The sequence below is a fragment of the Lepidochelys kempii genome, chromosome 1, assembly GCF_965140285.1.
Source record: "Lepidochelys kempii isolate rLepKem1 chromosome 1, rLepKem1.hap1, whole genome shotgun sequence".
Classification (NCBI taxonomy): Eukaryota; Metazoa; Chordata; order Testudines; family Cheloniidae; genus Lepidochelys; species Lepidochelys kempii.
The window spans coordinates 269,609,809-269,637,632 of record NC_136380.1 but is presented as its reverse complement, the minus strand read 5'-3'; the positions used below and the strand labels follow the sequence as shown (position 1 = coordinate 269,637,632).

The 27,824-nt window shown below is 41.3% G+C and overlaps 1 protein-coding gene across 4 annotated transcripts; it reads right to left on the bottom strand.

Annotated features, from left to right (window-relative positions):
• Nucleotides 1-222: 222 nt before the first annotated feature.
• On the bottom strand, nt 223-27,283 carry USP44 (ubiquitin specific peptidase 44). 4 transcript variants are annotated; one of them, XM_073327496.1, is made up of 7 exons: nt 27,172-27,283; nt 24,017-24,067; nt 19,567-21,082; nt 5,759-5,957; nt 4,797-4,905; nt 3,329-3,534; nt 223-2,860 (listed from the first exon to the last, which is right to left on the bottom strand). In XM_073327496.1, the coding sequence occupies exons 3-7, from the start codon at nt 20,998-21,000 to the stop codon at nt 2,658-2,660; spliced, it is 2,151 nt and encodes a 716-aa protein (XP_073183597.1). In that variant the 5' UTR covers nt 21,001-21,082; nt 24,017-24,067; nt 27,172-27,283; the 3' UTR covers nt 223-2,657. The 4 variants fall into 4 exon arrangements, with proteins under 4 accessions (XP_073183597.1, XP_073183596.1, XP_073183601.1 ...); XM_073327495.1 differs by lacking the exon at nt 24,017-24,067; XM_073327500.1 differs by lacking the exon at nt 24,017-24,067 and having other exon boundaries at nt 27,089-27,178.
• Nucleotides 27,284-27,824: the final 541 nt, after the last annotated feature.

The following is a 27,824-nucleotide window of genomic DNA, read 5'->3' as shown; positions in this document are numbered from 1 at the left end:
ATCCCCCCCAAAATAATCCTAAAATCTATGAAGCACTAAACTGCCATTCTGTTTGCACCATAACAGGCAGAGAACCTGGTGTATAGGTAGATAGCCACAGGTCTTGACCATTTCCCAACTCTAAACTGCCTCTCATATTTAGAGGAAATATTTAAAAGCCCAGTGCTCTCAAATACAGGGGAGAGCTCAACACCCCAAGACAAGAGAACCAAAGACTCCATGACACAATAAATTTTATGTGGAAGATGCTCAGTTACTACAATGGTAGATAGCAATATAAAACTCTTACATTAAAAGCATCAGCTGTATCCCCTAAAAAATCAGTGTAAAACTTGTAAGCAGTTAACTGTTTCCAGAGAGGGGACTACAGAATGAAAAAATATGAAATATTGCACCAAGGTCTAATCTATAGATTCATACTCAAGATATTCTAATAAAGAGTAACACTCTACATGTTTTGTATGGTTTTCCAACATAAAGAACTATTTTATAATAGCAACACATATCAATCAAGGAGATAAGGAACTAACCCTAGTAAAAAATGTTAGTCCACACAGTGTTTTATTGAGGTATAATTTTCCAAGAACTGAGGTAATTTGCATAGGTTTTTATGGGAAAAAAAAACACTTCACACCAACTTAAACTAATCGTTACAATTTTGGCATTACCTACAATTGGTGGGGAAATATTCAGTTTTTTAGGCAATGAGGAAGAGGTGAATTCTCTGTTAATACTAGTTTAGAAATAAAGGAGCAGTAAGTATGGCAGGTGTGGCTCCCACAACACATCCAAATTTAAATAGGCTCCAGTTGTGTTTTATGCAGTGTGTTTTGCTCAACTAACTATGGTGCTTTATTCATGTGTGCTAGAGATTACTGAAGGAATGCTACCTTTCTAAGGAACTAGGCTCACGTTTTCCAGTTTGGCAAGAGAAATCTTTTTGGTAGCTAAGGAATTTCCCCAAGAGTAGCAACCCAATTAACACTTTAGGTTTAGCATCACAGTTGTAAAAAGGTAAGTAACCTTCATGTTTTATCTCCTAGCCCTCATTTGTGCTCTATTACATTTTTCTATCACTAATGCACTGACATGTAACTAAGCACATATGCTATTGTTTTCCTCTGGACATTTCACAAATAAAACACTATAATCTTTTTTTCCTTTCTGTATAGCTCCATAGGCACCACTGGGGAAAAACAGTGACTACAGGTAGGAGTCACAAAGGCACTTGGCTGTTGCAATGCCTAGCATTACAGTGCCTAACAGTTAGATACCTAGAAAACCATAACACGGATCCTCAAAAGCCAGCATGGTAGGTGCTGCCCAGATGGGTGTATACTAAGCCCTGCTCCTCTTAGAGATAGGCACTGCTTTGCAATCCACAAAGGGGAACCTGCTACCTGGAGGCAGCTGACTTAGGAACCCAAGAAACTTTTTGAGGGAAATGAGTTAGGTGCTTGCCTCACTCCACACAAAATGGTTGCTGCTGGGGGTAGCTACCTTAAAGTTTTAGGTGGTTAGGGTATTTGTCTGGGATGTGAGCAACCCAAGTTCAATTCCCCACTCTCTGCCAATATTTATCCTCATTGGATGGATCAGCCAATGAGAATGGGAATGAGTCTGTAGACCAGGGGTTTGGGCACTGAGCTGGGAGACTGTTGGTCCAGTCCAGTCCCTCTGCTCCAATCATTCTTTCCTTATTTACACCTAGTGGAACAACAACAGGAGGGAGCAGCTCCATCCCATAATTCCACAGCTCAGTGGTTAGAAGTCACCTGGAAGGTAGAAAACTCTCTGTTCACATCCTTTTTCCTCTTCAGGCAGAATGGAGAACTGAGCCTGGGTGTCTCACATCTCACAAGTGCTCTAAGCCCAGGTTACAAGTTAGAAGGTGGGCACTACCACCTGTCTCCTCCCTCCCCCCCATTTTTGAATCTGGTAGGTGGCCTCTGACTATGCGATTTAGGCAGCCAACTGCCCCTCATTCTTAGTTTGTGAATTGCTCTAGGGCTTAGGCAGCAGATGGACACACCCATGTGCACATTCAGAGGCTGAAACATGGGCATCTTCAGCGTTCAGTAGCAGTTTTGTAGATCTGAGCCTAGCTTATCCATCACTTGAAGGACATTCAGGAAAAAAAATCCCTACCCCAATGAAGAAAAGTTTATTACTTGACATTTAATAGAGGCTTTCTTTGTTAGTGCACCTTCATATTCTGTGAAGACTGATTCCCAGAGACAGTAAGAATCAATAGATGCTATAAAATTATACTATAAAAACTTACACATGTAGAAAGTTAACGAAAATTATACAGACATCAGCTGTCCATCGAGAGTATTTTTTTCTAAACCAAATCAGATTATCAAAATATAAAAACAGTGCTGAAAAACAGCCTGAGGTAAGAGTTAAAAATTCAAAGGGACATTTTTTTTAAAAAAAGTTGTAAAGCAATTCTAGGTACTTTGAAAGTTACCTACCATCCATATAAATTTATACTAACACTTAAGAGTGCTTACTTTAGCTAATACAAAAGTGTATAAACAATGTACATTGATTCACAAGTAAAAAAATACAATTTGTACTTGCATTTTCTCTTTAAAAATACGCATAAAAGTTGACAAGTCAACTTTTACTGTACACAGTAAATTGGCTTTGGATTAGCTGCTACTGTTTTCACTTGAACAGTCAACAAATTCAGTACACTGCTGGTTTTCAGATGGTGAGCTAGGAAATGATATTCTACAGTGTTTGTTTGCCTGAGAAACTCGCTGGCTGTAAAACAAGATGTAGGCTTGAGCCTTGCATACTTCTTCCATAGTGCACATGTTGAGTATGGAATCATTGCAGTGTGCCCAGAATCCTAGAATGAAGTAAGTAACAGACCATTGTAAAATAACCAAAATATTTATATAAGATACTTGTACTTTACAGGTGACACGTGTCTGCTACCATTTGTTAAAAACACAAAAATTCACTAATTTTATCTTTTCATTTTGGGTGAAGAATAAGCACTTAGTTTTACAGAGAAACAATTGTCTATCACATACTTTATAAGAAATGTTTCTGCTGTATACACCACCTGATTATATTTGTCTAATCTTCATGAAAAAAATTCTCTCGTAAGTTGAAACAATTAGCTTTAATTTTATTGACCACCTATATCATTATAATTCTTTCGGTACTAGTAGGTCTGGTTAGTAAAATCTTGGTCCATTTTATTTTAAGAAAGTAAGGATCCTGTTGTGGCTACATTGATTCAGCTAAGGAACCAGAAGTGTAGCTTCTGAAAAAAAACAAAACATTTCTGATTTAAATTGCTTGTCCATACCTCCTTCTGAATTATAGCAGTAGGCAGTGTAGTGCCCTGAACCAAATCCTTTCCCATGATGCATAATCACAGCAGACAAGTCATAGATAAAGCAATCAGGTAAGAGGGACTTCAGGGACTCCCGGCAGCAATAAGGCTCCATATTTAATATCTGATCAAAGCTAACATGTACTCCAATCTTCTCACGATGATTGCGTCCCGACCACCTGGAAAAATATCAAAATTTAAAGAAAATGTGAATATTATTCAGTTAATTTGTGTTTTCTGAAGGCAGTTTAATAGATAATTTCAGTGAGTCTATGCACATATAAATTCTGCATAGTTAGAATTCTGAGCTACTAAACCATCTCACCTGCTAGTGCTTTTGTACTAAATGTATATGCTAATTTATATCCCTCAAAAGCTCCCCCTTAACTAATGTCCTCTTTCACTACCCCTTCATTTCAACATTCATAGGGAAAAATCCTTCACATACGGCTTTTCACCTACACTATCTGCTGCTCTCAGCCTCCAAAATATTCCTCCTCACATTTGCCTGCTCTCCCGTGCTCACTAGTCACCCAAGCTGAAAGACAGTGCGTATAATTATCAAAAAATATTTCAAATCACAAGAATGATGCAGAAGCTGCAGAGACTTATTACAGATTTGACTCTGTACATTAAAGTGAAAACAGATCACCCCAGAGGCTGGTTCACACTTTCATTTCTCTCCTCATTCGGGAGTCACTCTGTCCCCCTGGCTGGACTAAGACAACATACAGATGCAATCTCTTCTCCCTGGCTGCTCATGTTAGCACACTTTACCAGATTTAGATAAGGGTTTTTTAAGAATGTCAGTGAAGCTGCAGGTTATACAATCACCCTGGTGGGTTGCATGCAAACCTTAGACTGTGCATTAGTGAATAACGCTATCATCTATTTTAAATAAAGTTTGTTGCTATGATCTCTCACCGTTTAGTAAAGTCGCATGGTACCAGTTTCAGTCCACAACTCAAAACAATGAACTGTAGGTTTTTGTTTTCTCAAGATATCAGAGATACTTCATGTGACAGATACCTTTCTGTGTACAGTGTACAGAAAGGTATCCACAAAAGTCTCTTTTTCAAATAGAGAAAATTGATTCTCTTGTCTCAAACTGGTTAAGTGTTCAAGATTCAGGAGAGGTTTTTAATTCTCCTGACTTTTTATTATTGGGAAGTAGCAGGAATAAAAATCTCACTTCTCTGCCTGTGATACGCATTCTAACTATTTTATTTACCAAGAAGAAATGGGTTTCCAGAAATTTTTCTTCCTTATACTATTGAGTTTAAGGGCATTCTCAAGGAAGATAATTTAGAGGGATTTCTCAAAAACTGATTTAGTTCACCCACTGAATGAGCCCAGAGGATTAGTGACTACGGGAACAAGGAGGAATATACTATTCAAAGAGAGTTTGCAACATTTCTAACTTGCTTATAGCACTGCTTACCTGAACCGTTTAAGGTGTAGTCTCAGCACTTGAGGTAGTCGACACACCATAAGCTGTTTCTGGGCTTCTGTAAGTATAACTGGTTTGGAAGAAAATTTCCTGCGTTTTGCTGTGACCAAACACACACAATGAAATAAGTGCTAAATTTAAAAAACATACCACTAACAAAAAAAAAAAACCTCTTGAATACAGCTTCGAAAATTCGTTGTCAAATATCCTTATGTTTCATTTTAAGATTTATTGATCCCATGGTTTAGAGTATTTAGATAATGTAACAAAGGCTACTGAATATATTAATATAGCGACAGATTTCAGAGTAGCAGTCGTGTTAGTCTGTATTCGCAAAAAGAAAAGGAGTACTTGTGGCACCTTAGAGACTCAAATAAACTTCTTAGTCTCTAATGTGCCACAAGTACTCCTTTTCTTTTTATTAATATCGTCAGTTTAATAAGAAAGCTTTTTGGAATCCATTTGGCAAGGATTATTTTATGCTTATTGGGCATGCAAAATGCCTCTTTTTTGGTACACATCTGGATTATTCAACTGAATGTTGGAAAATATATACAGCAGTTCAGCTATTTTCATCAGGACCAAGTGCAGACAGTCTGTTAATTTAATAGTGTCAGACTTATTTCAACAGGTTTCTTTCATCTCTTCTTGGAGACCACCTTCTAATGAAAAACAACAGTAGTTGGCCTGAAGACCTAATCTGAGCTCTTAAACCCACTTTCAAGCCTACTTTTGATGCACTGAATCAGAAGAGTGATTTTTCTATACTATTTCCTTTCACAATTAAACAGTCTTATGTAAAAGTCTTATGTTTACTTATATGACAGATGCTTTTAAAATCTGTCTTGCTTTCTTTTTAACTGCTGTTTTCCTTTTCTTATGCTTTTAATGCCTATATTCATTTATATTTTATGTGGAGAACATATGCATGAGTACATACTGCCTTTACTCACTGTTGCACTGATCACACGCATATATCTTTCCTTCTAAAGCTTCCGTCTCTGTAAACTTGGCCAACATTTCTGTCAGCAGGCATGGATACTGAGAAGCCATCTCCTTCCCATTGCAATGATACCTCTCAGGAAATTCCAGCGACAGATCCCAGAAGGATTCTATAGTATTTGATTTATTGTCACACGCAAGACATGTAACCTGTTAAGCAAAATATTAAGTTAGTTTCTAACATCCAAAAACCTGCTTCTCTACACGTGTCCTTTAATGTAGCTCTGAGAACAGTATGTGAATTCGGATCACAGATGCAAATGTATACAGTAGAAGAAATATTTTAACTAGAAAGAAAAAAATTATCTGTTAGCTTATTTTCTCTGAAGCAGCATGTCCACCACTGTATTACACTAAGGTGTTTGATATCTTTCTCTTCTGTGAACTAGAAGTAGTTTCAAAATGATCTGTCTGGGATTGCTCAAGAGAAGGAAGAACAGTCCCTGAGATTTCTTTCTAGAACAAATACTTACAAAGCAATAACTAACATGATTTATATAGTAATATATAGTTTTATTGAAAGGAAAATATTAGTTTTTTTAAATCACATTCTTCTTATTTTGGAAGTCTTGCAGGGAAGGCCTGAATTAGTAGACATGCTTCTTCAATTTAACAGGTAAAAAAATTTTTTTTCCTTTCAGTAAGTACAGCCACCTGTCACACTAAAGGAAAAAGGACAGCCACTAAAATAGATTAGCAATAATAAAAATATGGTAAACTGAAATGAGAATTTGCCTGGAAAAATGGAAGATAAGGCATTAAGGAAAATATAATTCACTTGAAAGATATTTAATGGAAAGGAAGGTTCCTAAAAAGCTGTAGAATTTTTTTAAAGAACTAGAATATTATAACAGACAAATTTCAGATACACTTGCAATACAGTCAGAAAAGCCTATGCCAAGGTCAGCTGCATTTGGAGAGGTACTACATCATGCAGCATCAGAGTTCTTCTCTATAATCCTTCCATATGCAGTATATGCAAGTGGATTCCCTGTTGACCAGCTGGAGGATCTGGGCCTGAAGCAGTAGCAAGACTGCATGTGGAATATAACAGATATAATTCAGTGACACTAACACCAAAAAAAGGCCACTGAATAGGTTTGTTTCACACCCTCAATAAAGGCCAAAAAGGCACATTTGGAAATAAATCTTCCACATTTTCGAGTTTTACCAAGAGGTATCTGTACCTCTTGGTTTTCCACATGGTTAAAGTACAAGTAACCCACTTACAGGAATATTTACACTTAATATGTAAGAGCCTTCCAAATAATCAGACTAATAAACACCTGGGAAAAAACCTCTCAATATTTATAAATATTCAGAAATTACTAACTATGTCAGCTCTAAACCTGTCATCATTTTGGGGAGGCCAAATATTTTGGAGAAATCAATGGAGTAGGTCCTGATTGTTAGGTGGACCCAGATGGATAGCTTCGACACAACTTCCAGTACAGGACACAACCCTATTGTGATATAATGGTTAACGTCTTCCCCAAATTATGGAGCTTATGGAATTCAAACATAATCTGTTCTGTAAATGTATATTTACAGACTCAAAACATAATATTTTGCTCCAGTGACATGCAATTTACATGTTGCCACCTTGAGTTCTTATAACAGATACATTTATTTAAAAAAATTCCACACACTTGAAAACATAATGATGTCTGTAACTGGAAGTATAACTAAAAGCCAAAACAATGGTTGATTGGTTCAATTATTTATTATCCACATAAATACATTCTTCCTATTTGGTTATTTCCATAAGCTATAGCTAACATGAAAATATGGTGAAAAACGTCAGTCACAGAAACAACGGAGGGAGTTGAATATTTATTATATCAACAAGATATCAGACATAAATGCTCAAACAGCACTCTGTGCTGCAGTTCTAGAAATCTCAGGCTGTGTCATACATCACCAACTTTCAGAAATGTGGAAATTCAGCCCATGTCCCCAAAAATTCCTTTTTTTCATGACAGCTCGGCTCACAATCTTTCCCAATGTGCTCTACTAGTATTTGACCCTTAAAACAACCATTTGCAGCCCTACAGGGGTCATTTCGCCTCTAATGCAGGTTGCAATTCCCACTCTTCCTCTCTTGTGTTGTTTTTGCCTTGCTATCTTCATCTCAGAAGACAACACAGCCTCATCGTGTATGAAAAAGGGCAAATATTAAAATTAATTTTTCAAAATAAGTCTTCCAGCAGAATTCTATAGGACAGGGGTGGGCAAACTTTTTGGCCCGAGGGCCACACTGGGGTTGCAAAACGGTATGGAGGGCTGGGTAGGGAAAGCTGTGACTCGACAAACAGCCTGGCCCCGGCCCTCTCCCTGCCCCCCTCAGAACTCCCGACCCATCCAAACCCCCGCTCCTTGTCTCCTCCCAGGACCCCCTGCCACTAACCGCCCGCCCGCCCCCGGGACCCCACCCCCATCCAACCCCCCCTGCTCCCTGTCCCGACTGCCCCAACCCCTTTCCACACCCCCACAGGACCCCCGACACACCCAACCCCCACCCCTTGTCTTCCTAGGACCCCCATCCCTGTCCCCCCAGGACCCCACTCCCATCTAACCCCCCTGCTCCCTGTCTCCTGACCATCCTCCCCGAACCTCCACCCCATCCAACTGCCCCTGACTACCCTCCGGGACCTCCTGCCCCTTATCCAACCCCCACGACTCCCGCCCCCTTACTGTGCCGCTCTGCAGCAGGACAAGCTTATTGGAAAGCCTGGGTGGGTGTAAGAAGAGGGGGGACGGGGACAGCCTCCCCAGCTGGGAGCTCATCAGCCGGGAAGGTCGGTACCCTGGGCCAGGGGCCATAATTTGCCCACCTCTGTTATAGGAGATAATTTGTTCACAATTGAACAGTCACAACTTAACCACCACTGCATGCTACTAAACGTAAACAAAACAAACAAAACCCTGAGAAAGGTTAGGCAAACGGTATCAGTAGTAGCGATCACTACTGTGTTGGGGACCATTTTTCTTCAGTACCTCCTTTCACACAGTTCAGCATAAGCTTAATCTTCGCTGCAGTGCTGCATTTTTTCAAAATTTTTTTTTTTTTTTTTAGGGAAAATGGGTTTTAAAATACTAAACCAAAAATGCATATTAAAGGACACTATAACTTGAAACTCTGCCATTCGTCCTGAAATCAGCTATTTCATGAGTGGCATTCTTTAGAGCAAATACAAAACATGTACTAGTATCCAGTAATAAGTGGCTGATCTACGTGTTAGCCAGCTCACGTATGTGAATTTGATTTTTTTTTTTAGTGCATAGCGTAGAGCATAGAAGGTTGCCAACAGCTTTAATTTCCAAAAAATACCGATAACCGTTTTGTTCTAAGAAAAGAAAATTTTCTTTTCTTTGTGGAGAGGAAATTTACATTTTAAGTTACTCTGGTTGGAGCTCATTCAGCTATACACTTCATAAATGCCAAAGTCTGGCAATGTCTAAAGCAGCATTTCTCAAATGCAGCCACCAAGGGATTTTTCTGCAACCACGACAGCCTCCTGGGCAGAGATGGGGGAGGGGGCAAAGCAGCAGTCCCTCCCTACAGCGCCAAGGGGCTCTGGGGAGGCAATCTTCAGCACTCCCACCCCCACCACCCATGGGACTCTAGGGGCAGACTTCAGCCACCCTCCCCTGGTTGAGCCAGAGGCTACAGTGGTGGGCTTCAGCCTCCCTTCCACCCCCACAGGGATCCAGCTCTGGGTTTCAGACTAGTGCAGCAGGGCTGGCCTTGCCAGGCACTGTGGTCAAGAGACAAGGAGCAGGGTGAGTTGAGCCTGGAGTGCAAGGCTACGGAAGGGAGCAATGGGGGTGGGAGAAGCAGCAGGGCCCAGTAGGGTGATGGTGAGCCCGAGAGGATGATGGAGGGCCAGGGGAGTCAGTAGGGACTGGGGGCACCAAAATACAACTGTACATTATTTTTATTATTGAATCTGCAAAAAAATCCCTACGTAAATGAATTACAATGCTTTGGACACGTATATGTGCATATTTATTTGTTTTTCTTAAAGTTGATAAAGTATTTTAGGAAAATTTGTCAGAGTGGCCATAAGCAAGAGTTGGTGGCCGCACCCTGAGGTGACCAAAAATTTTGTTGTTAGAACCCCTGGTCTAAAGCCATAAACTATCAGTAATTCAGAATTAAAAAGGAATCAGAGTCTAGGCCTGGCCAAAGTTTAGGTGATTATTTTTGTCTTTGAGCACAATTACAGCATATAGACTAATAAACTTCTGCTGTACAAACAGGTGTTTGTTGGATTAAATGCTGATTTAATTGATGTATTACTTGAAGGATTTACTGAAAATGAATGCACAAGATAGAGTTGTGGGCTCTGGATGAGATGCACAAATAAGAATAAGAATGCAAGCAATTGTGTCAAGTTCTCAAGTTTTAAATTCAGCATGTTTTCCTGTCCGTCTGTGCCCAGTTTTTAAGTTGTTCTGCAGAGGACAATGAGTCCCGTACTGTTGTTCTAGTACCAGTCCTGACCCAGCAGAAGCACAGCTCAACTGAAGCAACCTGGATGCGTTTTATCCCCTCCCTCTTGCTAGGAAGCAGCAGAGGTACAGGTTTTTCTGTGAGTTTCTGTGTAGAAACCTTTCTATTCAAGGTTGTATGTAAACAGTTCTTCATTCCACAGGCTCTTCATATAAACAATTGACTGAATCTGATCTGTGCAGGATGGCTCCTGCACTGACGCAGAGCCCCACTGACTTCAATAGGACAACACATAAGCATAAGGGTCCACTTATACAATACCCACCTGCTGAAGTGAAGAAACAGACTGACAGAGCCAGAAGAGTACCCAAAAGTCACCTACTACAGGACAGGCCTAACAAAGAAAATAACAGAACGCCACTAGCCGTCACCTTCAGCCCCCAACTAAAACCTCTCCAGCGCATCATCAAGGATCTACAACCTATCCTGAAGGACGACCCATCACTCTCACAGATCTTGGGAGACAGGCCCGTCCTTGCCTACAGACAGCCCCCCAACCTGAAGTGAATACTCACCAGCAACAACACACCACACAACAGAACCACTAACCCAGGAACCTACCCTTGGAACAAAGCCCGTTGCCAACTGTGTCCACATATCTATTCAGGGGACACTATCATAATGCCTAATTACATCAGCCACACTTAGAATCATAGAATCTCAGGGTTGGAAGGGACCTCAGGAGATCATCTAGTCCAACCCCCTGCTCAAAGCAGGACCAAGCCCCAATTTTTGGCCCAAATCCCTAAATGGCCCCCTTGAGGATTGAACTCACAACCCTGGGTTTAACAGGCCAATGCTCACACCACTGAGCTATCCCTGTCCCCTTCAGAGGCTTGTTCGCCTGCACATCTACCAATGTGATATATGCCATCATGTGCCAGCAATGCCCCTCTGCCATGTACATTGGTCAAACTGGACAGTCTCTACATAAAAGAATAAATGGACACAAATCAGACGTCAAGAATCATAACATTCATAAACCAGTCGGAGAACACTTCAATCTCTCTGGTCACGCGATTACAGACATGAAAGTTGCAATTCTTCAACAAAAAAACTTCAAAAACAGACTCCAAGGAGAGACTGCTGAATTGGAATTAATTTGCAAACTGGGTACAATTAACTTAGGCTTGAATAAAGACTGGGAGTGGATGGGTCATAACACAAAGTAAAACTATTTCCCCATGTTTATTCCCCCCCACCACCTCCCACTGTTCCTCAGACTTCTTGTCAACTGCTGGAAATGGCCCACCTTGATTATCACTACAAAAGGGTTCCCCCCTCCCCGGTAACAGCTCACCTTAAGTGATCACTCTGGTTACAGTATGTATGGTAACACCCATTGTTTCATGTTCTCTATGTATATAAATCTCCACACTGTATTTTCCACTGAATGTATCCAATGAAGTGAGCTGTAGTCCATGACAGCTTGTGCTCAAATAAATTTGTTAGTCTCTAAGGTGCCACAAGTACTCCTTTTCTTTTTACGGATACAGACTAACATGGCTGCTACTCTGAAACCTGTCATTATACAGATCAGTTTGTAGGATCAGAGCCTTGACTGTGGAGTTAACATAGCCCCACCATATACCCATGACAACATTCATTTTTTTTCTGCTGTGTAGGTTTCATATGTTAGAGTGTGAATATATGGCACAAATGCACAGCTAGTGAGTTTTTCAGAAGCATGTAGTTTACTGAAGAGTATATAATTAAGTTAGAGAGACAAGGTGGGTGAGGTAATAATATCTTTTATTGGACCAACTTCTACTGGAGCTCACACAGCTCTTCAGGTCTGGAAAACTAACCCAAAGTGTCACTTGTAAATACAAAATGCAAACAGGTTGTTTAGCATAAGTAGTTAACACATATTTCAAGGGACCATTCAAGGTGAAATGGCACCTTAACACACCCCACACACTCCTGGGGGAAGACAGGGGAGGGGGGGTGAAAACAGCTGTTGGTGGGTTACAGATTGTTGCAATAAGCCATAAATCCAGTGTCTATTCAGTCCATGATTTTTAATGTCTAACAAAGTTATCAATTTAAGCTCCCAGGCTCGTCTTTTCAGCTCTGTGTAAGCTCGAAAGCTTGTCTCTCACCAACAGAAGTTAGTCCAATAAAAGATATTACCTTGTCTCTCTCATATCCTGGGACCAACAGAATTATATGCAATGTTGTTGTAACTAAGTTAATCACTGTGGGGGAGTTTAAAAACTGAAGAAATAGAGTAAGAGCTGATAAGTATATTTACCTCTTTCTGATATAGATCAGCAGTATATCTGCGTATTTTGAGAGAAACAGTACAATTTTATAATGTATGTGATGAGTATGCATGATAGCAAAGGGGATGAGATTTTACTCCAGGTAAGGGTTTGGTTAGTGGCAGGACTGTGTCATGTTTTATTGCACTATTAAGAGTTTTGACTTTTAAAACATAAAACTAGAATATAGTAAGGAAAAATAAACAAAGTTGTATTGTAGGAAATGTTTGTTACAGTTTTGTTTACATTAATTTACATACATGGATAGCCGATAGCAGACTGATAAGTGAGATTACAGTTTAGTGAATGTCAGGCAAAGTGAGCAAGTGAGAATGTTTCCTTGTTACCCAGTCTGGGAGTTCCTGTTGCACCGGCTCCACCCTGAACATTCAATCATATCTTGAAAATTACGTACAATTAGTTATGTATGAATGGCTAGGAAAAAAAAAAGCCACTCAACTACATATGAGGAGATAAAGGCCTGTCTGCAGAGATGACATCTCGAGTGGCAACTGAATCAAAGGCTGATTGCTATGTCTGAGGAATTTGCTTGTGGAAAGCAGACAATTGGCCTTGCAATCCTTTTCCACGTAAATGAATTTTAATGTGTAGAATGTACTCACATGAGATTGCCAGATTCAGCCACTAGATTCAAGGAGGATAGGGCAGCCCCTTAGAGAAGCAGCATGGTGGTTACAGACTTATTCTGACAGGCAGCCACCTCAAGAATACCATTAAATCTAGCTATGGTAGAGGAAAGCAAGCTGCTAGCACACTGCTGTGGGAAAAGTTGATTCCAGGATCAAAGATCCATTTTCCCCTGCTCTGTGCAACAGATGAGAAGAAGGGCAGAGCTTGATGGTGGATGTCCTGGACTCCTTCACAGCAACATGGTCGCTCCTCTTCTTTACTTTCATTGTTGGGTTTAATGCTATGAGAGCACACAGGTGACTGTGCAAACTTTAAATATATTAAATAAAAATAAGAGTAATCTTTGATAGGACAACAACATTTTGTCTGGGGGGAATGGGAGGAAGAAAAGAGGAACAGATTGACTGCCAGAGATCAGTCAGTGTACAGAATCCTGCCGTGTTGCTGCCCAGGCTGTACATGTTCAGTTCATTCAGAACTTGGCTGCAGGGATCTCACACCTGCATCTTTCACACACTAAATTCACTTTTTAAAAAAAAAAAAGATTGCAAGGTGGATTGTTGTCTGCTTCCCCAGCTGCATGCTGCTAGCAAACAAGCAAACTCCACAGAAATAGCAAACAGCAGTGATTCAATTACTATTTATAGATTAAGATGAATGTCACCTAATGGAGAAATGCACCTACCTGGAAAATTGACAGGAGATTTTTTGAGAATCGGTAGACACCCCCTCCCCTAAATCAAATCTCAGAGACTAACACCAAGACGTAGAAATTAATGTGTGGAGTGGTACAGGCTAATATATTATGAGCATAAACACTCTTGCTGTCTATCTCAAGTCCTGCTATTTTGTGAAATGACAAATCCAGTCCAGGCTATCATAAAACCCTGGTTTCCATAGGCAAGACTGTATGCTAGCCATCCTCCTTCCCGCCCTCCTGCAAAGTTCTCCCCTTAAATTCATAGCAAAGTACTTAAAACATTTCAACATTGTTCACTCTGCTTGTATGTTATACTCCTTTCATGTCTATTTAGACTGTAAACTCTTTGGGGACACAGACTGTTTACTACTCTCTATTTGTACAGCACCTAACAATGGAGCCCCATTCATCGTTGGTCCTTAGGCACTACCATAATAAACATGAACAACTAAACTGAACTGTCTCATTTTTAAAAATTAATTTCCATACGGAGACCTCTAAAGATCTAATTCCTGCTGGTACCGTATTTGGTAAGTGAAACACTGATATATCAGAAACAAAGTAAGAGTAGCTAAAACTAGTTTTTCATTAAATTCTAAAATAACTGTTTTTAATCAATGATAAATATTGGTAAATTTGGCTTAAGAAAAAAAGGCACTCAGTTACAATTTTATTTTAAGAGGAGCCAAAGGACCCACATCTTCCTCTTGTTGTACTAGGATGTCAAGTGAAAAGCTTCGCATAAGGTCTCTGAAATTCAAATGCAGTAGAATGTTCACAAAATGGCCTCTTTTAAGGTTCTGATGTTTCTCATTTGGAGCAGGTTTATATATAGTTATTTTTCATGTAGTTAAAAAAGTGCTTATTACAAATATTCTTAAACTTGCTGTATTTCTCCGATTTCACTTTCAGTTATCAAATCAGATTTCACAATTCAGAATTACTTTTAGAAGTATTAGGTAAGGCTTAACATTTGTTTAACTGTTTTGTAACATGTGCCAGTTCACCCAGTCATACTTAGTGACATTCATTTTCTTGTGGGAAGTGGTCACATGTCCTTTAAAGGTGATTTGCAAATGGTGGGGAAAAAATAGGTTTGTGCCCTTTTATGCTTATAGGGAGGCCTGAAAAAGTTTCAGCATGGCTTTTTTTCTGCTTGTTTCTTACATTAGAAATTAAAGTCCCACCTAGACTGGGAGACCACCATCATTGGTAAATTGATTAAATGTAACAAGAATCACAAATGAAAGCTGAGCAATTAAAAGGGTAAAGGATTTTTAATTAGACTTAACATTTTATTAATAGCAATGGAGTTTCAATTATTGATTTTGGATAAGAGATCGCTTTGAGAGAGAGTCAAATATACCTCTCCACACATTCCTTCAGTTAAGATGACAGAATTCACAAACCTGTTCTGACACTATCAAAAGGTTCTCTAGTGTGGAAGACTACTTTTGAAATTTGATTTATAATTATGTTTCAGATTTGAAACCCCAATTCAGATGACAGTTTCAGTTCACATATCTTAGAGCTATTGTTTCAGTTGGTTTTACACACAATATATCAATTTGCTTTTGACCCTTTCACACCAGAAGAGTAGGTGTTTTTGTTTTTTCTAAAAGGAAAGCTTAGATTCTGCCACCAAATTCTGTGGTTGCGGAACAGCAGAAGACAAAGGGTTCTCACAATTAGTCCCTTTCCTTGGAGGACACCACCGTCAGCTCCAGAAACTTGGTTTCATCTGGGATGGAACTGGAGGATACTTGTACTGAAGGTTTCATGTGGAAGAGGAACAGGGATCAGTGAGTCCACTCAAATCTAAGGATGCCTCCAAGCCCAAGGATGCTAGGGCTAGTTCATGTCATACCACCACACAATATACAGGTTTCAGAGTAACAGCCGTGTTAGTCTGTATTCGCAAAAAGAAAAGGAGGACTTGTGGCACCTTAGAGACTAACCAATTTATTAGAGCATAAGCTTTCGTGAGCTACAGCTCACTTCCTCAGATGCATATCGTGGAAACTGCAGCAGGCTTTATATATACACAGAGAATATGAAACAATACCTATTCCCACCCCACTGTCCTGCTGGTAATAGCTTATCTAAAGTGATTTCCAGCACAAATCCAGGTTTTCTCACCCTCCACCCCCCCCCACAAATTCACTCTCCTGCAGCAGGAGAGTGAATTTGTGGGGGGGGTGGGGGGTGAGAAAACCTGGATTTGTGCTGGAAATCACTTTAGATAAGCTATTACCAGCAGGACAGTGGGGTGGGAATAGGTATTGTTTCATATTCTCTGTGTATATATAAAGCCTGCTGCAGTTTCCACGATATGCATCTGAGGAAGTGAGCTGTAGCTCACGAAAGCTTATGCTCTAATAAATTGGTTAGTCTCTAAGGTGCCACAAGTCCTCCTTTTCTTTTTACACAATATACAGTCTTTCTCCTTGAAGATGGATCAACTGTGTTATATCCACAGTCCCCTTATTACTAGGGGCTTTCTACACCATGCCCTCTATAGCAACCGCTAGTTTATGGTCAACAACTCACTTTATATCTTTGCAGTACACCAAGACCAATATATTTTAGAATTTCTTTTACTGTAAAAGTGACAAGCTGCTTTGAAAGCTCCCAGAACTCGTTACTTAAATGTTAAAATCCCCAAAAGGTGGTCTACCCCACCTCTCCTCAGCTATCAAATATTAAACATTTAATTAAATATAGGCTTCAAGAAAGAAAGTGGTGAAGCTAAAAGTTGACTTTCAAGCAGCACAGAATTTGTTACATTTCCTAGAAATTACGAAGTCTAAATTAGTTGACAGCTGAGCAATCTCAGCTGCCAGGCATGTTCTGTTGCTACTAAATTCAACAAAATCACTACAGAACACAAAGCTACATGCTAAGTGCTAAGGCTGATGTAACCTCACACTTCAGGAGCAGAAGCCTAATAGTAACTGGCTATTTATCATGGTACACTAGCTTTCCTGTAAAGTCCTTTGTTTTGTTCCACTTTGGTTCGTTTTTTTAAATGGCTGACAGCTAGGTAGCACAATGAGTTAGTGTAACAGGTTTTGAACCCAGATGTTCGAAATAAAACACCAAAATAAGTGAAAGTTTGAGAGTTTTTTGGTTGAGATTTGGCAAGATATACAAACACAAAAGGTGAGGAATACTCATTTTCTGAATTACTTTGTACATGCTTATCTTCTCTAGTACTGTGTGTGATGCTTTGTTACCACTCTTTCTTCATGTACTATCTTCATGTTCTCAGCCTCAACTGTTCATAAATCCAGATATGCCAACTCTGTCAGGCGCTTGTCTAACTGAGGACACATGGAATCTTAATAAGTGGGAAATAATATGGAGGAGATGTGTTAGAAGTAGAAACCCAAAGTCCACGTACACTTTTATAAACAAACATGTTTGCCAACCGTATATTTTGTATAGGGTGAATTGTTCAGACTTCAATCAAAGGTACATAAAAACAAGCTATTTTGTAGTGATGCTCAAAGAAGTAAAGGATTCCACCATTCTCAAGTTTTCTCTTGAGCCCCATTTAGTTTTTCTCCCTCTGGACAAAGGGGTAAAAACTACATCATTGTGATGGGATTTTTCATCCTATGTACCTCCTGTTCAGTAAAGATTTTGCTATTCCCTTCCCCAAATGCAGGAGGCTATGAATGTTCTCTTGCCACTGGCCTCCTTTATATAGGAAAAGGCAGTAGTGGTACTGTTTAAGGTTTTGCTGCTGTCTACCCTCTGCAGAGCTCTGAAAATTATACCACCTGCAAGGAGGTTTGTAATCCAAAGTAAGCCTCAACCTTGCAAGTAAAAATGATTATACATTGAACATGTTTTCCTGTAACAGATCTAATGCCAGGTCTTCAGTTTTTGTATTAGTACTGCATTAGTATTTCTATTTTGTTTAAGGGTATGATTTTTTTTAAACCCGATGTTTTACCAGCGCAACCCTGATATAAAGATGCCATATAATGGTGTAGCTTATTTACCTTCACTTATGGGAATTAAGCTATACCCGTACAAGCACTTACACACATATATAACTATGCTCACACTGTTGGGGGGGGAGGGGTGTGTGTGGAGGAAGGGACTATATATACATCAGCATCCCCTCCTGTGTGTAGAATTCATACTTGCAATCACTTCTGTATTACAGAGTTTCCAGATCAAGTTCAACCCACTTCTTATAACATGACAAATTATCCAAGTTGGCACCTGTCATATGAACACAGGAATTGTCATACCTGACCAGACCACGAGCTTATCTAGTCTAGTATCCTTTCTCCACCTGTGGTCAACCAGACACTGCATAGTGAAGTGTAAAACCTCTATAGTAGAAAGTTATGAACCAATATGCCCATCAGAGAAGTTTCTTACCAAATCTACCAGTTAGTGGCTGACCTATGTTCTTACATATGAGTTACATATTCCATATCCCTAAAGTAACTAGATGGTAAGTGTTTAAGATTTAAAAAGAGGATTAAACTCCTTGCTTTAATAATATGTTGTAGGAGTGGGTTATACAATTTAATATGATGTAAAAGTATTTCAACCCATCATTGAAGTTTACTTTTTAGTTTTTAATGAGGCAATTCCTTTCACTGAGAGGGTAATTAGGAGTTCTCAAATTATCTTCTTTATACACCTCTACCCCAATATAACACAACTCGATATAACACGGGTTTGTATACAATGCATTAAAGCTCCGACACGCTGCTCTGAGCAGCATGCTAAGGGTGCCGGGCCGGGGCTGAGGGGTTGGATAAGGGGCAGAGGGTCTTGAGGGCAGTGAGGGGCTCCCCGCTAGGGTCTGGTATGCAGGAGCTATGGGGGGGCACTTTTGGGGGCCCTGCAGTCCCAGAGTAGCCAGGAGGATTAGCGGGGGGCTGGGAGCAGCCCGCTCCGCTTCGATCGCCCTGGCCCCAGCCGTGTTGCTCGGGGGAGGGGACTTGGAGGGACACTCACCAGCAGCGGCGGAAGCCGAGCAGCCTGGCCCCAGCCCTCTCCACGCCGCCAGCTCCCAGCTGCGGCACTCCACTTCCCCCCACAAGTGAGTACAGGGGGGCATCCTTTCCCCCAACCTCCCTGCACTCACCGGCAGCAGGAAGCAGAGTGTCGAGGCTGGGAGCTGGCAGAGTGGTGCGGGCTGAGGTCACACGTTACTCTGCTTCCTGCCACTGCCGGTGAGTGCCTGTCAGGGGGCGGGGTGGGTGGATAGGGGTCTGAGCAGTCAGGGGACAAGGGAATTGGGTTAGGGGGTGGGGTCCTGAGGGTGATTAGGGACAGGATCTCTCGAGGGGGAGGTCAGAGAACAAGGAACAGGGAGGGAGGAAGGGAGGGGCAGCAAAGCAAATTCAATATAATGTGGTCTCTCCTATAAAGCGGTGAGATTTTTTGTCTTCCGAGGACCACGTTATATAGGTTAGAGGTGTACTATCATTTTTATAAACTGCTATCATGTCCCTTTCTATTCATCATCTCAACTAAGTAGTCCTACTCTTTTCCCCTCAACTCTTTAATGCCCTAAATGTGTACTGTACATCACTGACTAATCTCCTTTCAGTGATTTGTCAATATTAAGAGGTTTTATTAAATCATCAGACATACCTGACTTAAAAGCTGTCCATGAAAAATGGTATTGACCACATTCAGAACCTGTTTGATAAGTTTCCTTTGAGAAGTGGGGATGAGAGCTGGGTATCTGGTCCCAGTTGTCTCCAGTTCCTGCTGTACTTTATCCAAAAGTTCACAGAGGAATTCCTGAGCATCTTGTTGGGCATAACCTCGGAAGGCTGGGATTAGTCTCCACACAGAATGGAGCATGGCAAAAGGAGACACCAATGCCCACTTGCCAGACCACATAACTTGGAACAGAGTATGTAGCTCATGACACAGAGAAATGTGCTTTGAGCTTGGCTCCCTGGGCTGAATAAGCTCCATATTTCTACTTTTTGATGCCCCTCCACTTAGTCCGGATGATAAACTGGGTCGTCTCATGGAAGATGATCCTTTTACCTTCATTTGGTTCTCATTCACACAAAATGCAGAACCAGTAATTGGAGGGTGCTTAGAAGAGGATCTTGTTTTTTCATTGGCTGCTGTTGCCAGCAACTCTTGAGTTTGGTTCAGATCAAGCTTTAAAAAACATTCCCGAAAAATAAGCAAATGACTCAATACTTGCAGAATAGAGTTCATATAGCATGTATTTCCCAAGTTTCTCAGTCCTGTTACACCAGGAGTCACTGTAGGCCTTCGCTTAATTGGAGAATCACCAATTTTTTTCAATCTTACTTCATCTGAGGTAGAAGTTACTTTCAGCTCTGCAGGAGAGGACAAATTTTGTGGTAATTTTTGTAAACAGGGTGATACTTTTGAGGATATTTTATTTTGATTTTGTAAACGAGAACTCTTCCTTGGAGGCATTTTTTCCATCTCTACTTTCAACTGACGCTTTCGCTCTTGTCTTCTTTTCCTAGCTTTGTCCCTTCTTTCCTCTGCCTCCTCCTGGCGCCTCTCTTCTTCCAAAATCCTTTTCCCACTAGGTGTTAGCTCAAACCATGATCTGAACACTTTGCCTATTAACGCACGCCTTCTGTGCCACAGAGCCGTGAACATGCGGTCTTCATTTCGAAGCAAGGCTTGGGCACCATTGTGTGAAAGGTCAGAGTCATCACTTGTACCCATAGATCGCAAAGTCCTGCCACTACGGGTAGTGCAGTCATAGTTTTGACTCTTGATTGCACTTAATGTACTTCGCAATAGTTTTAAGTCACCAGTTGCATTATCGTTAAGAACATAGTCATCACAAAGGTAACAGAAAACATACAGCTCATTCACTTCCAATGCCACTGGGTGACTACTTTCCTGAAAGTGCTTTAGTGCATGTTCTTCAATGTATCTTCCACACGCAACATGTGAACAGCTAAGGCATGCCCAGACAGATTCGGTAGTATTGCAGTCCACGCAATGCCATTTTTGAGGGTTCAGGATGGAATGGTCTTGGGCAAGCCGCAGTCGCCCTATGTGCTTACACTTATCCATTATTAATACTGAAATACTGGAGAAATACTAGAGAAACACATTATCCAAACTATTTTCTGTCCATGATATTCTGACCTGAAAACTAAAGGAGGAAAAAAAAAAAATAAGTTCAGCTTGACATATAGTGCAAGTCAAAAGTAAGTTAATACATCCTTGGAAATAAAACTACTTGGTTTATTTTAAAAGAGTACTGATGTACTATTCTGCAATCAGAGTCACAATCAACAACTTTGTTACCAGTTTTAGGAGAAAAGTCCATGACTGAATGGGCATGAAGACTGAACATCCAGGCTGAGGCATGTTGATAACATAACATGGTAACATATTTTTCTTAGACCAGTGTAACTCTGTATGAACACCTGGCAAATATTGGTTTAGCTTACATTAGTAAATTTACAGGTGCAAGCTAAACTGATATTTACAGATGGGGAACTGAGACAGAGACTTGCCCAAGGTCACACAGGATGCTTGTTGCAGAGCAGGAGATTGTATCCAGGTCTCCAGCTAGCGTCATCACCACTGACCATCCTGTCTCTCAGGACTTAGTGACTTATGATCAGAAACAGTTCTTTGTATTTAACGCAAACGTTCAGTTCACCTTAATTCCTCATGAGATAACTAATGAAAAATGCTACAAGATAACCCATTAACCTCAGTAATTAGATAGTAAAAATTGAAAGTCAGTATTCACATTTTGGTAACAAGTATAATTCTGAGATAAATTTTCATTTTAATTTCCATAAGTGCTAAGAGTCAATACTATCTATGTATAGGGAAGTTAAATATCCCCAAGACTAGATGTTTCATGGGCAATTATTTAAAAAAAAAAAAAAAGATAGCTAACTCCACTCTTCCTCTGCTCCCTCCAGTCTGAAAGGCATGATTTACCAAGTGTGTTGCGCTTATTTTATGTCAATATTGTATAATAAAGTTCAACTAATGGCACACAACACTACTGCCACTCAGTTATACTCTTACACTATGTTGGCAATCATTCATATGCAACATTGCAACTGAACGATTTCCAGTAAATTTAGTTTTTGTTTTACAGAGCTTCTACCTAAAGAGCTTTTACACAGAACTACAACACATAGCAGCTTAGTTTTCTTTGGTTTAATTATAAAATTACTGTAGTATTGACCAAAGAAGAGGATTTTGCCACAGGGCAGTTAGGTAACTAAATATAACCGTAACAGTTGCTGTCTGTTCTCATTACTTAACATGCCTGCTTGGCAATCAGGTTACTTATATTTAGATGTAAGTAAACTTATTGATAACACCTACATTATAAAGTCTAAATATTTAAAGAAAACTCTTTCGAAGAAATTTTTTTATTATGTTTTTCAAACCAAAGAATTTAATCCTTAAAGCTATAAACACCATCAGAGATGCACCACTATTCTTTTCTATGGGGTGCACACCTGATGCAATGGGAAAGGTGTATGAAAATATGAGGGATTTTAAAAATAAGCTGCATACTGATGAAATTCTTATGTTATTTCTTTTATGAAGTTATAGCAGGTCAAATATTAATAATACTTAAAGAAAATACCTACTTAAGGATATTGCAAGAATTAGTTACTATACATACTTTGAAAATAAGTACTACATACAGGTCCTTTTACAGACTACTGAACGCTGTACGGTCCATGCATGCACCCACACTCCTCCTTCCCAAAGCTCCACAAGCCAGCAGGGAGTGTTCCCATTGGCTAGAGGAAGAACACTTAAGCTCAGAATTCCCTATGTCTGGTCTGAGAATGACACTCAGCTGGGCAGCCAGACACCACAGCCCCTAAATCTCTTATCAATCAGAAGGAAATGATGGGAATTGGGGACTCCTTGATGTGGGTCAGATCAATGAGGGGTTGCTGATTTTGGTTAGGATACAGTATTTTGGTTAGACAACAATGCTTAAATGGGGAAGTGATTTTGTCTTCTCTTTAATATTAGAGTTGGCTGGGAAGTCTGACAATGACATTTTCCTTTGAAAAGCGAAATGGTCCATGGGAACAACACTGATTTCAAAGAATATGTCACTGGAAATTTATCTGGTTTCTGCTAGCTCACCTACCTGCTGGAAAGCCAGGATAGAGACTAGAGAGGAATAGAGTTGTTCAGATTATTATTACAGCTGTTATAAATGTAACTACCAAGCCTCTGGACACCTGAACAGTCACTAAAAATACTTTATATAACTAGAGCTTAAACTTGCCACTCCTACCCAGACCTCACCTGAGCAAGATACTTCAGTATGTGCTTAACTTTAAGCTCATGAATAGTCTTCAATGGGACTATTCATGCTTAAAGTTAAGCACATTCTGAATTGAGGGCACAAGTAGTTACATTGATTTCAGAGGGACTGCTTGGGTAACCAAGGCCTGTGTGATCAAGCCTTTAATATGTAGAGTAATAGAATGGGACTATGAAAGCTTAAGGTGACATTGCTTTAAAATTGCCATATGGGGCATAAAGACAAACAGGAGCCAAGAGTACACTTTTCTACAGCATTGAGGGAACTCAGAACTAAAAAACAAAAGTGTTAGTGCACTGAGTGGATCTGTTTATAAGGAAAGACTTGAAGTGTTGTATAGTAAGTATAGCTTGGCATTAAGCAAGCTTTTTTTCTTTTTTTTTTAACAAATACTTGTATAAGATTTAAATTATTTAAGATAACACATGGGATGAAATCAAGAATGGGAAGACAGTATCAGGAGCCACTTCCCTATAATTGTATCTATTAGACTGTAGAATAGTCTTAAGTAGAAACAAACAATGGAAGTCACATAACTTAAGACACTTATGTCAAGGGTGGGCAAAACACTAAGTCAAAGTACCTAAGGGAAAAATCTCGAACTGGAAAGATGGATTAGGAAGACTAATAGAATCACAGAAGAGACCTCTGATAGAGCCTGCAGCTCTCTTCTCTAGCAGCTGGAGTGGAGAGGATGAAGCAGCCTACTTGTGCCATTAAACTTTACAAGTTTAAATTCCCTAAAACTAAGTTATTTAGTACCTCTTTATGGTTAGTGTCTTGCCCTGTTGTCCTCCCTCACCACTCAGTTCTCTGTGCATGGAGGAAAAAGAAACATTAATGAATTGACCAGCACTTCAGAGACCAATTATCCCTTTTGCCATCAGCACTTAGAACTGAGCAGAAAGGATGAGCAAAGTAACAGAGGAGATAATGGCAACACAGTAAGCCAACCAAAAAGCATTTAGCTAAAATTTGAGGGAGAATTCAACTCTACAGAACATTCTCTTCCCTGAGTTTCACTGGCAGAAAAGTGAGTGTATCAAGGACTCAGATTTTCTTCCCTAATAAAAGTTCAGAAGTATTGCCTTTAACATTGATAAAAATAAAGTTTTGCATTATAGAACAATTTCTATTTAAATGTTATTTAGTCCTATTACTAGGAGAGATGAAAAGGTTTGTAATTAAAGGGACAGTCAAATTTGGTCTAAAATTTACATTTGGTTACAAATTGTCTTTTAAGGCCAAAAAACTCTTTACTCAGTCTTTTAAATTCAAGTTAAAAAAAAACAAAACAAACACTTCCCCGCAGTCACTAAAATTTGAACGTGGTAGCACTAACATAGTGAAAGTGAAACCAACAACTGACTCCATTGATTTATTTTGTCTAAGCCAAGTGAAATGCAAGAGTAAAATACTGACATTAGATTTTAAAATATCAGTTTTAATAATCTGTTACTGAGCACATAAGGAAGTGAACTGTATGTATTTTTTAAGTGTCCCTTTAACACTTTGGGTCCTAAACTGATTGACATAATTCACTGAACTGGTTTCCACTTTATCCAAATCCAGAAAACATGCACAAACATAACTTTTTGCAGAACCTAAACTTTAATTTTGTTATGCTAGTAAATCATACAGAAAATAGTAACATTTAAAAAAACTATTCGAAGCATCTCCCCCTAGACATCGAAGTAACCTATTACACTGGTTAGGGTGTCCCTATATCCTAGTTATTCTGCACCCAGTCAGATCTGGAGTTAGCAATTAGTCATTAATCCTTAAGGTTTTTTGCCTCTAGGAAGTTTGTACTGTTTTCCAGAAGTGATGCAACTGAATAAACTCTAGTGTAGTTCTCTATTGTGTCAGCGACACTGGAACTGCCAAACAATACAGACATATGGGCAAAAGGTGCCTACTTATCGCAAATAGTTGTAAAATTACTTCAGTTACAGCGACTTTATGGTGAAAAGTGTTTAAATCAGAACAAGAACCTGTTTTTATTCCAATCTTACAGAAGGGGGAAGTGCCTCTAATCAGTTTGGATACACTTCACAGCAAATAGGAACAGATGTACAAACTTGACGGTTCCAATGATAAATTAAAAGCAGCAATTATATATGTGATTATTCTTCTAAGTACCTCAATGTTTCTACAGAGCCTAGTCCCAGTCCTGATGGGGCTTTTGGGTGCTACCATAATAAAGAAAAGGAGTACTTGTGGCACCTTAGAGACTAACCAATTTATTTGAGCATGAGCTTTCGTGAGCTACAGCTCACTTCATCAGATGCATGCCGTGGAAACTGCAGCAGTCTGCTGCAGTTTCCACGGCATGCATCTGATGAAGTGAGCTGTAGCTCACGAAAGCTCATGCTCAAATAAATTGGTTAGTCTGCTGCAGTTTCCACGGCATGCATCTGATGAAGTGAGCTGTAGCTCACGAAAGCTCATGCTCAAATAAATTGGTTAGTCTGCTGCAGTTTCCACGGCATGCATCTGATGAAGTGAGCTGTAGCTCACGAAAGCTCATGCTCAAATAAATTGGTTAGTCTCTAAGGTGCCACAAGTACTCCTTTTCTTTTTGCGAATACAGACTAACACGGCTGTTACTCTGAAACCTGTCATAATAAAGAAAATTCTATCAGACCAAATTAGTGCACACAATACTTGAGGCAAGAGCAGCAGTATTTCACTGACTGTTCTTTTGTCATATCAAAAAAGTGACCTCGTTCCTCTCAGTGAGGTAAGTAATGAAGAAACCTTTTTGAAACATAGTGATTGTTAATTTGGTTGTTCAGGTTGAACATAAGGAAAACGTTAGGATTCACCAGAAATAACAGATTTGCTTTGTGAACCCTTTTATGCCAGTGTATTGTTTCTTGCTTATTTGCATTTAATTGCAGTTCCTGGCTGACTCATTAGCAAATTTACTAGCTCACAATATTCTTGGAGGGTCCCTCCCCCACAAAGGTACCTTCTGAAAATCTCTCAAATGAGACTCAGCATCCAGGGCCTCAGCAAAGGGGTTTCCAGCCCCCAACTATGTCAGTGACTCAGGCATAACAAAAGAATTCAAGTGTGAGGCCTGAAGGTTGCACTTGGCTGCTTGCTCCACAAAGCTCCCCTTCACACGAATGCATTATCCCCAGAAACGCGAAGGCTTGGAGACAAGCTCGGTAACTGAAGTGACCTTCTACACGAGCGCAGTGCATCATCTTTCCTTGGGGAAAACGAAGGACTATTTTAGAGAGACCGGCAGCGCGTCGGCCTCACCTTTACGGCTACCATGAACCTGACTTTTCAGCCATCACAAAAACCTGCGCCAAACCCCACACCCCGCCTGCCTCCGCGGCAACGAGCTGGCTTCCCGAGGAGCAGCCCTGGCAGAGCGCAGCGCCGAGGCGCAGAGGTCCTGAGGGTTGTTTGACTGACAAGCCCTTGGCCGCGTCCCGGGAGGCTCCCGAGGCCAGGGCGCTCCCGGCAGCAGCAGTATCCTTCCCCCCCAGCGCGGGGCGGCAGCGCACGGGAGGGGAGCGGGTCCCCCGGGACCTCCCCCGGCACCGCGTTTATCCCGAGCCTACAACGGCCGGGGCGGGGGGGAGTGGACAGAGCCACGGTCGCCGCCGCGAGAAACGGCTCCCAGCCCAGCCAGGCGGCGAGGGGCTCCCCCCCCGAAATGGGGCTGGCGGCGCAGGGAGACGCTCGCTCCCCGCTGTCCCTCCAGAAGCGCCAAATCCGGGCCAGCTCCTCGTCCCCGGCGCGGGGTCTCCCCCCCCGCCACGCCACGCCACGCCACGCGGGACGGGTGTCCCGGGGCCGGCTCTCACCACCCACCTGGGCTGGGAGCCCGGCCCTGCCGCCCGCCTACATCCCGCCAGGGGAAGCTCAGCCGCGCCGAGCCCCGCGCCCGAGCTCACCGCCAGCCGCCGCCATCTTGTGCGCCCGCCTGCGCGGCCTCCCGCGGCAGCTGGACAACGTCAGCGCCGCTGGGAGCCCGGCCCCAGTCCCGCCGGGCCTCTCCCCCCGCGCCTGCCCGGGCCGGGCGACGGGCTCCGCCTGCCCCGCGGCGCCCAATGGGAGCCGGCTCAGCGAGCGCCCCCCGCCGTGGGGCGGGGCATTGGGGGCAGGCCCAGGGGGATCGTTCAGCCCGTTGCCTTGGGCTGCCTGTGTCTGCTCGTCCGGGCGCGCGTGTCAGTCTGTCTGTGTGTGGGTCTGTCTGTGAGTCTGTGCGTGGGTGGGTCTCTGTCTGGGGAAGGGGGGTGTCTGCGTCTGCCGGTCTGTGGGACTGGGTGTGTTTGTGGCGCTGGGTGTGTGTCTGTCCACGGGTCTGCCTGGGTCTGGGCGTGAGTGTGTGTCTGTCTGTGTGTCTCTCTTTGTTTCTGTGGGTCTGTCTGTCTCTGTGTGTACCTCTCAGGTTAAAAACCCCAACGGGGCAGAATTGTGAGATGAGTTTCTCATAAAGCTGACACAGAAAATACCCCAAACCTACTATTTTTCTATAGCATTGAAACAAACTGCCCAGGGAGCTGGCAGGCCCTAGAGATCCCACATCCATCTACACATCGGATAC

Bases quoted from the DNA above. Each gene is read 5' to 3' on its own strand.
- USP44 (XM_073327496.1), bottom strand. From the start codon at position 21,000: ATGGATAAGTGTAAGCACATAGGGCGACTGCGGCTTGCCCAAGACCAT. The intron at 5,958-19,566 runs GTATGTCTGATG...TTTGCTTAACAG, and splicing joins ATGGACAGCTTTTAAGTCAG to GTTACATGTCTTGCGTGTGA. The intron at 2,861-3,328 runs GTATGGACAAGC...ACTTCATTCTAG, and splicing joins CTGCTATAATTCAGAAGGAG to GATTCTGGGCACACTGCAAT.